Here is a 14,773-nt window from a genome sequence, read left to right on the forward strand (position 1 = left end):
ATGTCGAGAAACTCTGTTCTGAAGCATTTGGTAGCACATGCATGTCCCGTTCTTTCTAACTGATGAGCATCTTTTGTTCTTATTCTCTCTCTTTCTCTCCGTGTGTGTGTGTGTGTAATGTTGTGTTCTTTGGGGTGTCTGGGTTAACTTTGGCACCCTGTTATCTCTTCCTTCTGTCGTGCCTTACATGTGTGTATGTTTCCTTGTGATGACACCACCTCCACCTGTGTGTCTGTCTGTGCGTGGCATGCCTGCCTCCACACTCTTGCCTCTTGTTTGCATGCTCAAAGAAGGGATCGGGGAAGTGATGGAAAAGGAGGACTGTATCCAGGCTCTGAGTGGCCAGATCTTCATGGGAATGGTCTCATCTCAGTATCAGGCCCGATCGGATGTTGTTCGCCTCATTGAGGGACTGGTCAATGCCTGCATTCGTTTTGTTTACTTCTCCCTGGAAGATGAGCTTAAAAGCAAGGTAGGTTGTCCTGTTCTTGTTTTACCACTTCTCGGTGTGTGTTGCTCTTGAAATGCCAAAGTAAAGGGAGTAATCATCCCTTCATTTTCCATGTACTTTTAAAAAAATGTACGATCACAATCCCTGTCCCCCAATGGTTGGATATTGCATCTAAAACATATTAGGCAAATCATGTACATGTGCTGTTTAATTCTGAGTGCAGCTTTCATGACTTTTGATCAAAATGACTAGAAATATAAAATAATTCCAGCATCTGCTCTTGAGAATGAATCTGGATATGTGGATTACAGTGCTTTGAATCGATCTTCTTTTTAAAGACTTGTACTTCATCCTCTTCTGCAGGTGTTTGCTGAGAAGATGGGCCTTGAGACTGGCTGGAACTGCCACATATCCCTGACACCCAATGGAGATGTGCCTGGCTCTGAAATCCCTCCCTCCAGTCCCAGCCATGCAGGCTCCTTGCATGATGACCTGCATCAGGGTGAGGGAATGGCCCTGGGGGAGCGTTAGCTGCAGTGCAAGTGTGTGAGTGGAGCAAATCCATTTGATGTACATGTAATAAGCAAGACAGGCACCCTCGTTAGAGCACGGCCAAATCTGCTGCTCCTGTGACGCAATCTCACTTGGTTTCTGTAAACTTCTCATCATAATCCTGTTGAACAAAGCAGGAGAAGGTGCCAGAACCTGTTAAATAAATTAACAGTTCAGTATCTGTTTTCTTGTATTGATTCAAGTGCAGAAATGATCAGCAGATATTTTGGGGTTGGATTACCAGTCTGCCTCAAACATGCATTTCTATGTAAGTCAAAAATGAATGCTGTGTGAAGTAAAATGTCTTGTTGGAATTGGGAGTTGTAATCACTAGGTGGGTCCCAAATGAATACCAGTTCTCATTGATCTGTGCTTAGTTGAAAAAATATAGGCCCCTGGGTTCCCTGAGCCTCACACATGAAAGGTTCTTTGTGACAGTGCCTGGTTCCTCCTGGCAGCTGACTCTTGGCCACCTCCTTTCCTGGCAGCATACCTAGCGCTGCCTGTCATCCTCTACCCCTTCCCTATTGGCTAAATATAGAGGTTCATAGTGTGTACCTGTGGTTTCCATCCCTCTGCTCCCACAAGACATCTTGGTTCTCCTCAACCGTGCATGTTAAACCATCATCATGGCAACAGCCTGGTTGCCAGTGTTTCGACATCTGCTTTTCTGTGCCTCTCTTACTAAAGGGGATGATTTAAAGAAGCCCAGGTGTGGGCTTGAGGTACATCTTGTTGCTTCTGCTGTCAGAGCTGGCTTCTGGAAGATGTCCCTGTTGTTGTTGCCCATGGCAAGGGATCCCATCCCTGAACAGAACTATTTGAGATTATTTGTAATAAAATTTTGCTGGAGATAGGCCACTTTGCTAATCCTGTGTCCAGGCCAATTTTTGTTTGGTCCCTGAGAATTCAAGCAGACTTTAGTCACCACATTAAGGCAGCAAGAGCAAAAATAAAGAGAAAATACTGGGTTGTACAATATAGTTGCAGTTATTGTAGCCCTCCAATGAGCTTTCATCTTGATGTTTGCGCTTGTTCTCCTCCATTTGTGTTTCCGACTGGTCTGATGTTGTTTGTAGCCTGTAGCTGTGTGATGGGCAGAGGTTCTACAGATGTAGCTCTTTCCAGTGACATGCAATGGTGGGAAAAACTTCATCTTTTGATCTTCTTCCTGTTGTGCAGTTGTAAAAGGCAGGTGTAGGAGTCCTGCCAGGAAACTGTAAGGCAAGCCAAGTTGTGTGCCAAAACTGTGCACCTTCTGTCTAATTTGGCATCCAAGTTTTTGCAGCTGCCTGTCATATCTGCTTGAATGTTTGTTACTGTGGAGAGATGATCTGCTGTAATTTAAAACCCACATATATGTTCTGTTCATGGCCTTTGTGAGCCAGGAGAGTGGAGGCGGATCAGATGTAGCTAACGACTTGGTAAATCTTTGCTGATGCTTTTGACTCTTGGTAGATGAATCATTTGAGACACCTTTATTTTAGGAGAAAATTGAGTGGGATCCGTGTGCCGATAACACAGAATATCGGAGCTTGAGCTTCCAGGCTGCTGCAGTGCCACGTGAGAAGGCTGCGTGGGTGCCTTGCGTTGGATGCTTGTGGCTCAGAGCAGTGCTGCCTTGGCAGGCCTTATGTTTATTTTTAATGCTCTGTTCTCTCCCTGCTCATCAGTCTCTCGAGATGATGCAGAGGGGCTTCTGCTGATGGAAGAAGAAGGACACTCGGATCTTATTAGCTTTCAGCCAACCGACAGTGACATTCCCAGCTTTCTGGAGGATTGCAATAGGGTGAGACTGACGTTGCTACTATGAGGATACTCTGGTTGGAAACCTGAGTAGTTGACTTGTCTCCCAGTAATTCATCTTGTGGTTTTTGTAACCAAAACCTGCAGGGGGTAATTTACTGTCAAGTGTGTGGCTTAGTTTTTTCACAATTGCAGAATCCTAAAATGTTAAACCTGAGAAGATGTTAGTCTAAAGATTTGATCTCCCAGTTCACCCCCAGTGGCCTAACAACACAGTTTAAGCAGGCAGAGCTAAAAATTTGCCTATTTCTGAGAAGCCCATGGGACAGCCAGTGCATTTTGTGTACTGCACTAAATATGAGCAAGTAGGCCATGGTCACACATTATCAAGGTTACTTTTAAAAAGTGAAGAAGAAAATTCTTTGCTGACATCAAAGATGGCCAGTTAGCTCCGTCCTAGAAACAAAACTCCACAGTCAAGCTTTTTATGGGGAATGAACAGCTGTGAATAGTATTTAAGTATTAGGTTGCTTTTAAAAAAATAAGGGCGCAATCCTAACCCCTTATGTCAGTGCTTTTCAGCACTGACTTAAGGGCAATGCAGCACTGAGGTAAGGGAACAAACATTCCCCAACTTTGAGGAGGCCTCCGTGAGTGACACCCAACTGTAGGATGCAGCACACGTCCCACTGGCACTGCTATGCCAGTGCTGGAAAGCACTGACATAAGGGGTTAGGATTGCGCCCTAAGTAAATAAGGGCCCAATCCTATCCAATTTTCCAGTGCTGGTGCTGCTGTTCCAATGGGGCATGCACTGCATCTTGTCATGGGGCAGCAGTCACAGAGGTCCTCTTAAGGTATGGGAACGTTTGTTCCCTTATCTTGGGGCTGCATTCCGGCTACACCAGTGCTGGAAAATGGAATAGGATTGGGCCCTAAAATGATTGCAAACTTGCTTTCCAGTGCAGTTTGTGGACTAGTGGATGCTCAGAGTTAGTTTTAGTGCTGGCTATGTGACACCTGAAAAGGGCAGGCAGTGGCTTTTTTTTTTGACACATGGCAGTATGAACAAAGTGATGGCTAACTGAAACATAATACGTTCTTGCAGGAGTCACTTTGTATTTTCTCCTCGTCTCTAGTTTAACAGGTAATGGATAGGAGCTAGGGCAATATCATGGCTCTTCAGTTCACCCAATCTGCAGGAACCTAACTTCAGGATCTGAGTCTCACTGACGGCCTTAGTTCCAATGTACAGCCTCCATTCCTCATTTCAATTTACTTTTTTCTTTCACTTCAGGCCAAACTTCCCCGGGGAATTCATCAAGTGAGGCCCCACTTGCAGAACATTGACAATGTGCCTTTGCTCGTTCCTCTGTTTACAGATTGCACCCCAGAAAGTAAGCTACTAGTACTCAAATGAGGAATTTATTGTATATATTTTCCTGTGCAGAGGTTCTTGGCCTTTGGGGAGGTTCTGGAGAATATCTAGATGATTAGGCCTCTCTCCTATTCTCTTGCAGCCATGTGTGAGATGATCAAGATCATGCAAGAATACGGGGAGGTGACTTGCTGCCTGGGCAGCTCTGCCAACTTCCGCAATAACTGCCTCTTCCTTCAGAGTGACATCAGGTACGATGCACCAGGGCCCAGACTCTGGTTCTCTGACTTGGAGGACTGCACAACCCCAAGCTGTTGTCACATGTGCTACTTTTAAAATGTCAGTTTCTACGTCTCACAGCTGTTGCGTTGGCTATTTTCATCCCTGTTGCATCCACGTGCCCAAAGTTACACTGAGACAATATAGACAGTTCCACTATAATCTCTGTTTTGATTTGCCTTTGGATGTACATTTCATGCTGAGGAAAAACGCCATTATCTAATATCCAGTTAGTAAGAGTGTGTGTGTGTGTGTGTGTGTGTGTGTGTGTGTGTGTGTGTGTGTGAGAGAGAGAGAGAGAGAGAGAGAGTGAAGAGTGTGTGAAGAAGGTTACAGCTTCTAAAGTATAACTGTTTACCTACTACCTGGTTCAAGTTTGGACTTGCATTGTTGGTAGTCTTGTATGGACCTTTAGGCATGATGTGGGAGGAGACTCTCTCTAGGACAGTGGTTCCCAGTCTATAGGAAATGGACCAGTTCTGAGAAGTTTGCTCCTTTTGGATCCAGAGGTAGGCTCAGGTCTCATTCTCCAATCCTAAACTCACTTGCTTGAGAATCAACTGCATGGAACACGGTGGGATAAAATAGTTTGGTCAGGCTGTGTCCCTCTCATCATGGAAAGAGTAACTCTCATTTTTCTGGTGGAGTTTGAACAAATATATTCTGTCTGATTTTCTTTGTGGAGAAAGGAGAGCATTATATTTTCTGCTCAGCAGCAGTTTGCTGAGCTGGGTATCTCCTAGCTTTGAACAATGAGAATGTACTGTGTTGCAAAGAGGCACTTTTTCAAGTTGTGCTCTTACATTTAGCAAGGGGAGTAACTGTCCTTTTTCACTCCAGTGTGGTTTCTTTTTAAAAAATAGTGGCTGCATGCTGGTGTTTCTTCTGCATCTTTTTAGATTGTAAGCCATTTTGTGAAGGGAGTCATTTAATTTGATTTTCTTGGTAAATTGCTTTGTTGCCTTTTTTTTGTTGAAAAGCAGTATATTATTATCCAAATTCCATGAAACACAGTTGTAAATTGGCGTTGAGCAATTGATACAAGTCTCAGCCTGAAACCTAAGTATCAATTAGGTGTTGGTGCAGTATGTATGATGTTCCTAAAAGCGCTGTTTTTGCAGATCTGATGGTGTCATTTCAGTAAGCTGCAGTTGTTTAAAGTAGTTCGCAAAACTTTTTGAGATTGTGCCCTGATGACAATGGGGAGCATCTTGGTATGTTTTCTCCACAGTCGCTGCTTATTATTATTATTATTATTATTATTATTATTATTATTATTATGTCCATCACTGGCCTGCAGGTCACAAGCTGAGAAAAACTGCGTTCCTTTTTTAAGTATTTCAATTCTTTGGATCAATGTTGTACTTCCTGGGTGCGCTAGACTGGATAAACCTGTCTAGTCTCCTTTCAGACATGCATTCCTCTAACCCAGGGGTGTCCAAACCCCGGCCCTGGGGCCACTTGTGGCCCTCGAGGTCTCTCAGTGTAGCCCTCAGGGAGCCCCCAATCTCCAATGAGCCTCTGGCCCTCCGGAGATTTGTTGGAGCCCGCACTGGCCTGATGCAACTGCTCTCAGTGTGAGGGTGACTGCTTGACCTCTCGCGTGAGCTGTGGGATGAGGGCTCCCTCCACTGCTTGTTGTTTCACATCTGTGATGCAGTAGCAGCAGCAAAGGAAAGGCCAGCCTTGCTTTGTGCAAGGCCTTTTATAGGCCTTGAGCTATTGCAAGACCTTCATTCATTCATATAAGTTCATCTTTAATATATTCATTTATGCAAACTTATGTAAATTTATTCAAATTTTAATGTAAATTAATTCTTTTTTCCCCTGGCCCCCGACACAGTGTCTGAGAGACGATGTGGCCCTCCTGCCAAAAACTTTGGACACCCCTGCTCTAACCTATGTAATATGGTCTCTGTACAGCATAGCCCTGGATCCTCTTTATCCTTCCCGCTGCTCCTGGGAGACCTTTGGTTACGCCACCAGCACTAACATGACCTGTGTCTCCGAAGAACTCACGCCTCTGCAGCTGTCTGGCCAGCTGTACAGCTTATCCTGCTCCCTGTCTATTTATCCCGAGGAAACCATTGGGATCATCAGACTCATAGAGCAGGTGAGTCCTCCTTTTTAAGTGACAGTAAATTGTTGTTTCATCTACCTAAGATAGACTACTAGCTAAGCTTACATTGGGAACAACCATTCCCTTCATGTTGGCAAAGGGCTGGTAGAAACCTTTCAGTAGCCTGCCTCCATGGATCCTCTCTGGACCTGATCTGCTTCAGAGATGATGATGTTCTGGATGGGGGCTTCTGGATTTCTTGGGCTTTTCTTTTCAACCAGCCAGTCAAGATAGCTTTGTCCTCTCTGACTGAGCAAAGCAAATGAGGAAGGCTTTTAGCTCTGATCTCTCTCCCTTGCCCTTGTTGACTTGCTCAGTCTAGGGCTGATGTGGTCTCTGCTACTGTATAGTTGGTCTTGTTCCAGCTCTTCACAGGTGAGCCAGTTGGGGTGGAGCCACTCTTTTGTGAACTGCTGTTAACCCTTTTGGAGCCAAATCCTGAGGAGAGCTCTCTTCTGACATGTTGAAAGCAGTGTGTGCACTCTCTCTCTCCCCTGGATTCAGGCAGTGCCAGCTTGTCTGGGATGTGGAGGTGCATCAGAAGCTCTACAAAAGTGTGCATTGTTAGACCTGTGTGACTGCTGATAAGCCTTGCATTTTCAGATTGATTTGTAAAGCAGCAGTTGTAGATGGCTCCCAGTGATCAAATTTGGTTCCCTGGGCCAGGCTTATGCCCTCACAGCACTTTCTTTGTGTTGTAGATACTAAAAGTTTCAATTTGCTCCTATCTGGTATTCTGTTCCAACAAAATGTGCTTCTTTTTAGGCCCGGCACGCAACATATGGTATTCGCAAGTGCTTCCTCTTCTTGCTTCAATGTCAGCTGGCTCTGGTCATCATCCAGGTGAGTGGCTCTCAACAGCATGAGGTGGGAACAAAGAGGGCTGGTTAGCTTGGAGGAAAGGAGGTTTGGCTATGAGGGACAGGCACCAACCAAAAGACAGTGTGTAGCTCAGATGCTTGCCAGTGGTGGGTGATGTTCTATGTAATGGCAGGCGGCTCAGAAAGACCTGGTTCCCTGAGTTTCAGAATAAAGGTTTTCCAGAGCCTGAATATTTTTAATAGCTGGGCCTAAGGTGATGTAAAGGGAATGGCTGGAGAAGGCTTATCACACAAGGAAAGGGTCAGGGAACTTGGATTATAGGATGCAGAGACAGGAAGCTGCACAGGATTAAAACAATCCTATAGGTGAGCTTTTTAGAAGACTCACCCAGCATCTTCTGGGTGAAGGAGTTGCTGTTTCTTCTCTAAACTTTTCACAGATGCTGCTCTCACTTTTTTATTTTTTAGGCAGACTTCTCAGACATGTAAACAGCAATGATGGCTAGAATATTTATTTTTTTAAAGCCATGGTTGTTGGGAATCTGCCCATGCCTTGAAACCCTACACTGTAGCCAGAATTTTCTGAGTCACTGAAACGCTTGCTGCTAGGCAGCTTCCTGACTCTCCTGGACATTTTGTTATCTCCTAAGCCTCTGTTGCAAAGATGAACTCATGGCTGCAACCTTTCTGCATTTGACTGAAGGAGAGGGGGAAGAAGAGAGAGCTTCTTTTCAGAGTTTTTTTCTAGCTCTGAGCCTGCATGGCTTAATATAGCTGGTGCATTTTATTGTTCTGGATGTAGCAGCAGCTGCCATCTTGCCACTTGGTTCTTTTAGCTACAGAATGGGTGGGAAGGCTTGCTAGGGGATCTGCTTGATCTTTCAGTCCTGCTGCTGATCAAGCTTTCACTGTGTTTCTTCAGTTCCTCTCTTGCCTGGTGCAGCTACCCCCTATTCTCAGTACTACGGACATTCTGTGGCTCTCCTGCTTCTGCTACCCACTACTAAGGTGAGTGACAGCACAATCCTATGCATGTCTGCTCAGTGGTAAGCCCCACTGAAATCAATGGGACTTACTCTCATGTGGATAGGATTGCAGCATGCGTTTCCTTCTGTAATCCATAGGTACGCTGCATGTGGGGGCGGTTTGTAGGCACTGTCTTGCCTTCCTAAGCGTGAGGTTGGGAGACTCAAGTCACATTTCTTTTTGCCATGTTACAGCCACGATGGCAGAAGCTGTTGGAGGTGTTCCTATTCCGTGTTTCTGTGTGAATGCCGCCATGTAACTGTTTTGGACTGTGTTTATTGCTTAATTATTTGAGCTTGTACTGTTTTTATCCAAACTGATAATCTGTCAAAACTGTAGCTACTAGTGGGGAAGAATAGGTTGGATCATGTGGGTCACCAGTAGTTATGCTTCCTTGTAACATCCAGTGTGGACCTAAGGCCTGGGCCTGAAACTGTCCTCCTTTGCTATGTAGTGATGGGGCTGCTGGTAAATGGAGCTTCTTCCAGATGCTTCATCCGGTACAAGGAATTTAGATTAAGGAACTGACGGCCTCTTCTCCCCCTCCCCTCCACTTTTTTGTCTAGATTTCACAAACTATCTGATTCAAGGAAAGCATTGTTCTGGTGTGGTGTTGCATTTCATCTTGTTCACCTTACAGCAGCAGAGTTTGAATTGCATTGAGATGTCAGGAGAATTCACTCGACTTCTTAGGTCTATATCTGCCTTTCATGCTACAAGATTATACTTGAAGGGCAGCTGTATTGGCCTCTTGACTTTTGTGACCCTTTGGGTATGTGGGGGGGGGGCTGAACATGGAGAGAACCAGGCAAGGTGTTTGGGGAGTGATGCCTGTCACTTGGCTAAATTGACTTGGCAGTAGAGGAAGAAATTATGTGGTAAAGGCCTATCCCCTAGTTGAGAATGAAATGACCTGGGTTGAGGCAATTTCTCAAAGCAAGTTGGCTTGCTGACAACCCAAGCGACCGAGGAGTACTGCGGTCACATTCTCATCATATAGACTCCTACTTTTCCATGCTAACTTTGACTCTTGCCTTTCAGCATTTCTCTCCTAGGCAAGCCCCCTCATAGTTCAATCATGTCTATGGCTACTGGGAAGAATCTGACCTCCATTCCTAAAAAGGTAAAAACTAAGTTATTATTTTTAACTGGATGGATTGGATTGATAGAGGTGTGATGCAGTCAGATCTTAGTTGTTTTACCACCTGCCAAATCAGTAGTATGATGGGCTAGAAGCTTCACGAGAGATCATGTTTACAGTTCCTTTAATCACCAAATCTTTAGCCGGCTCGGTCTTAGCCTTGCCTGGGTTTTAACCTCCTGTGAACCAGCACTGTCTAGTGCTGCCTTCTGCTCATTGCAAGGGTGTCAGCTCAGTTTTTTTGCTAGTAGGTCAGAAGTTATGTTCACTCTTCTTTCCTGCAGCAAACAGAGCACACCCTCTCAGTAATTCAAGGCTGACCTGCACCTCATGGCTGGGAAAGAGAAGTCCTGAGAAAGGACTGTGTGGAGAAAGATTTCTTCCACACAGCACAGATAGGCTGGATGTTACCACTGTTGGGGAGGGAGGGGATGCCTCGGAAGAATGAGGGAAGTGGACCTGTGGACTCTTACTGTTAATACAGTGCACAGCTTGCCCACTGGTCTGACATTTTTGCCATGCTGCCTGAGGTCAGAAGGGGAGATTTCTGAGAGCATGACAGCTGCATAGCTCCCCAGCCCTCTCACAAAGTGGTTTTATGAAGCTGCTTTGATAGGAAGAGGAGGCTGTGATTGGAGTCCCTTTTCCAACTCCCTGAAAACATTTCTGAACAACATTCCAGATTTTGGAATCTCTTATACAAGGGTTCCAAGCTGATGCTCTTGCAAGACAAGGGAGATATGCGTCAGCAGTATAAGAATCAGGCCTGAGAGAGCCTCCTTGGGTACCTGGTAGCCGTGCTGCTTGTCAGTAGGCAATCTTCTTTCCTGAGACGGTAGCGAGGCCTGGGCAGGAGCAGTGGGGCTGGGTCATTGCCTCAGATTGCGCAAGTAACTTGGTGTTCCTGGCAATGTTTGCAGACCCAGAACTACTTCCTCTTCTGCTTTCTGCTGAAATTCAGCCTCACCATCTGTTCCTGCTTGGCTTGCTTTGGCTACATGCTGCAAGATTATTGTGCAAACTTCAACTCGTCTACCTTCAATGGCACAGGCTGCTCCTCCATCATGTTGCACAGGTAAAGAGCAGTCCATCAGATTGTAACTCTGCACCAAAGCTCCCAAATGTGTTTCAAAGGGATTAGCTCTGCAATTTCTATTCTTTAGTATGGCTTCTTCCGATATCTTATTCTGAAGTTGCACAATTTGAATTTTGCTATGGAATTTCTTCTCATTATGCCACAGTATTTTCCCAAGGATTGGGGAGTGAGAAGGTTGGAAGTTATAATCTACTGGGTTATGTTAGTTGGAGTAGAGTAGCTGGTACCTTGGAGACACTGGAAGGGAGCTATGAAGTGTACAGAAACAACAAGCTCCTTCTAGCCCCTTTCTAATCCTGTGGTGGAAGCTTTCTAGCTGTTCTCATGTTTTTCTGCAGTAATAAGGACTAGGAGCTTTTCTTTCTTTTTTTGAGGAAAAAAAGGCTACTGCTTTCTTCACAAACTCCAGTCCCAAAGTCTGTAGCAGTTTTTAAGTGTTTTTCTCCTTTAGGGTAATGGTGCAAAGTTAACCACTCTTCTGCAACAAGATCCTTTTCATTGGTGGTAGGGAAGAAGACATGCTTTCCAGTTATATTTCTTCAGCATAAGAAGTTAATCCAATACAGGGCTGTCCAAACTTTTTGGCAGGAGGACCACATCATCTCTCTGACACTGTGTCAGGGGCCAGGAAAGAAAAGAATTAATTTACATATCAAATTTGAATAAATTTACATAAATGAATATATTAGAGATGGAACTTAGCTTATCTATGTCTCAAACTTTGAATCTCTTGCTCTCTTTCTCTCTTCCAGTAGTACAGAAGGTTTTCCTGATTGGTTTAAATCGTTTTCCAACATTCTCCTCCTATCTCAGAAATTCACTGCTGGAATGATTGTCTTACATACTGGTAAGTGATTTATCTTCCTTATTACTTATTTCTTAACTATGCTGAGCAAGAACCTGAAGACTTGCATACATAAAACCCAGAGTTGGTCTTGAGTGGGCCCTGTACTTCTACACAACTATCAGTGCAAGTAAAGTTCACCATCCAGGTGAATGCCAGAGGGGAACGCCCCACATGCTTTTTGTGTGTCCAGAATACACATTTGCCCTGCTGCAAAACAGTCTATCATGGAACTAGAGGAAAATTTGAGCATTACCTAATCTGATCCTTTGCAATAGCTTAGCCCTGAATGATGCAAATGGCCAGCAATTGGTAATCCAGTTTTTTGTCTCTGGGAAGGGGATCCCACAACTTTAGATGCTGTAGACTTTCCTTGGAATTGGCATCTGCCACTTGCTAAATCACAGATTACTGCTGGTGACGAGGATGAGGGTGAGAGGATAGCGGAGGGAAGTGTGTCTCTACAGACTTGGCTGTAGATGTCCCCCATCTGATACTTTACTGGGTAGGTGTTTTATAGGCATTCCCTCCTGGGAAACATCTTCTGTGCCAGCTCCATCGGAAGCAAAGGAGCCTTGTGCAAAAGAAGGCACCACTTTGAATTGCCTTGTCAGTTCTGCTGTTCAGGGCAGCAGTAAGACCAAAGTGTCTTGTTTAAGTCTTTGCCAGTACAGCCATGAAAATTATCGCTGACCAGTTCAGTGGAAGTAAAAATGACACTAACTGCTCAATCTACTTGCATACGAAATGGCAAGGAATACAGAGGGATATTAGATGATTATCAACAGTGTATTTCTCTTTTAGGATTGAGTGTGATGTGGTTTTTCAATCTAGTTAGGGACTGTCGGAGTTGAGCAGTAATGGGGTACCCTGTGTTGGGACGCAGCATCTCTGGGCTTATGAGTCGGAAGCAGATCAGAGTTATGTAGTGATTTGTTCTCTTGGATATAAGATTGCTAAAAAGCTGCTACTCTCTCTTGGCATTTTTCTCTGTCTATGGTATTGTTGCAGGTAAAAGCATATTGCTTTTTCTTCCCAGTGTTTATATCTGTGACCCACGTCCATCGCACCAAACCACTGTGGAAGAAAAGTCCCTTCACTAACATCTGGTGGACCCTGACAGTGGTGGTTGTGTGAGTATCCTGTTTGGGGTATTCTAAATTGCTGGAACTGCTTCCCATCAACCACATGCTGCAACTTATCGGCCCATTTTCTTTGTCTTTGGTACATCCAAGACAGCTCTTCCTTAGTCCACTCTCTGTTCTTCCTTCCAATATGCAGCACTTTGTGCTTTGATCATTTTTCTGCATGTACTATAGCAGTGCTGACTGACTCTGCCTGCTTGCCTGCCTCTGGCTTCATGGTTTACACAGCCTCAGATCATGCCACTTGACTCTCTTTTCTTGCACTTAACCAGGAACCTGCTCTGCAAAGTTCTTCATTTTATAGCTAGGAAATGGACTTGTTTGGAGGGGTCTTGTCCGCTTGTGCGTAATGTCCCATTGCTGTGTTGGTGTAATGGTTGTTCACTGCTTTAGCAGATGTATTCACCATTGGCCGGTTCCACTTTGGCTGCTGCTGATGGGTGCAGAGCAAGGGAGAAAGAACTGGGAGGGAAGTTCAAATGTTTTCCTTTCAGGGGCTATGCTGTTTCAAAATCCAAGTACTGTTTTTTAATGGCAGGTTGCTGGGCCAGATTGTCCAGACCCTCTTGGACCTGAACCTCTGGGTAAACCTTGATTCTCCAGTGACCTACAAAATGGATGACATTCCCATGGCCTCTTGGCTCCTGGGTTTGCTCTCCCTTGTTCTTGTGGTGATCATCAATGAGACGGTCAAGCTCCATGAAATTAGGTAAGAAACTGTGGGAGTGGTTGGGGAGCCAAACGTTTCATTCTTAGAGCACCTCCTGCATGTGACCTCAGTCATCCATTCAACAGCACTGTAAGAAAGACCAGTACCTGTAAGGAAGGAAGTTGTTCCCACTTTTCAGGAATAGACTTACAAAAGGCTAGATTTCCATATGCGGTCCAGCTGCCTGGTTAACTTCTTACAACTGTTTTTTTTATTTGGAGGCATGATGCTCCCCTGGGGGAGAAGAGACTGTTGATCTTAGTAAACAGTGGAGAAATCCAGGGTTTTAGCTTAGTTGGGATTAGGCTGCAGCATGGCTACACAAAAAAAATAAAATTTAGGAGGAAAAACAAGAGTTTGCACTTTTTCTCACTCAGGTCTTCAAGTGAACAATGTGGGTTTTTTTAATTTTTAAACATTTTTAGAAGTTTTTCCTGCAAAGGAAAACCCAACCCATCATAGTCATCTCATATTGCAAGTTGGGTGCAAGGGGGCCACCACTGCTGAGAAAGTGGGGCTGGTGAAGGCTGCAAAGTAGCCCAGTGTTCTTATTCCCTCATTGCTGGTGGAGCAGCTGCTTCAGTGAAATGCATGACAACTCTGAAGCATACTCCAGCGTTATTACCTTGTATTCTGGCCTTTGGTTGTTAAAGGGCTGAGGGGTATGGCAGAGTAGACAAGGAGGGCCATGGGTAAGGAATACTTTCCCTGCTGGCCATTTTGAGATCAAAGTGCAAGTTGATAAGATAAACATGCACCTGTTCATTTTGTATAACTCTGGCTTCTGACGTTGTATTGATTTGCTGTAGAATTAGATGTTTTTACAAATGTGGTCTGAAATACAGAAGGAACTTTTTTGATCATGTTGAAATGTGTGTGTGTGTGTGGGGGGGGGAAGAGACTTGGGGGGTGGAGGCAAAAGAATAGCCTAGGTTTCCTGTTCTGCAGCTACAGTATAGGCACCTTTTCTCCCTGCTCCCTCCCTTTGGCTTCTTCCATATATTTTAAGCTATCTGTAGGTGGAGAACTGAAAGAAGAGGTTTTCTTGTCAGTAAATTTAAGAATCACTTTCAGGAAACCTGACACTGGGCAAAAGAATCTTCCTTCTCTGTGCAGGTTTTTAGTGAAAAAGAGCTTAGGATCTCCTGTCTCTGCCGCAGGGAAGCAGGCATTGGGTATCTTTCTGTCAGCAATCACTGAATCACTTTAGTGTACTCTGTGCCAGAAAAACAACATCAAGTGCTGGGCCAAGGAAACCTTAATCCTCACTTGCTACAACAACAAAAAATCATGAGAACGTGTATCATTTATCTGATGGGATTTATTCTTGTTGTAACACTACAGCATTAGAAATATTTTGACATGGGGTACTAAGCAGCTAGGAAGAGTAAGAAGCAGGTGGCAGGAACTGAGAGCCATTGAGGAAGTCAAGGCTTCTGTCAGAAGATGGAGCCCATTAACCTGCC

General features: G+C 44.6%; 1 protein-coding gene across 3 annotated transcripts in view; it reads left to right on the top strand.

Annotated features, from left to right (window-relative positions):
* The window catches only part of TMEM94 (transmembrane protein 94), an 85,690-nt gene that overhangs the window by 66,950 nt on the left and 3,967 nt on the right, over positions 1–14,773 (top strand). For 2 of the 3 annotated variants that reach the window (XM_066617314.1, XM_066617312.1), the window contains 13 exons: positions 291–472; positions 815–953; positions 2,677–2,792; positions 4,047–4,146; positions 4,270–4,378; positions 6,330–6,519; positions 7,291–7,368; positions 8,269–8,354; positions 9,414–9,495; positions 10,434–10,588; positions 11,362–11,456; positions 12,493–12,586; positions 13,137–13,307. In XM_066617314.1, coding sequence (XP_066473411.1) covers positions 291–472; positions 815–953; positions 2,677–2,792; positions 4,047–4,146; positions 4,270–4,378; positions 6,330–6,519; positions 7,291–7,368; positions 8,269–8,354; positions 9,414–9,495; positions 10,434–10,588; positions 11,362–11,456; positions 12,493–12,586; positions 13,137–13,307 — 1,597 coding nt within the window. The remainder of the gene's footprint in view (positions 1–290; positions 473–814; positions 954–2,676; positions 2,793–4,046; positions 4,147–4,269; positions 4,379–6,329; positions 6,520–7,290; positions 7,369–8,268; positions 8,355–9,413; positions 9,496–10,433; positions 10,589–11,361; positions 11,457–12,492; positions 12,587–13,136; positions 13,308–14,773) is intronic. The other variant, XM_066617315.1, reaches the window with a different exon arrangement.

This window comes from Tiliqua scincoides, chromosome 2 (assembly GCF_035046505.1).
Source record: "Tiliqua scincoides isolate rTilSci1 chromosome 2, rTilSci1.hap2, whole genome shotgun sequence".
In the NCBI taxonomy this organism is placed as follows: Eukaryota; Metazoa; Chordata; class Lepidosauria; order Squamata; family Scincidae; genus Tiliqua; species Tiliqua scincoides.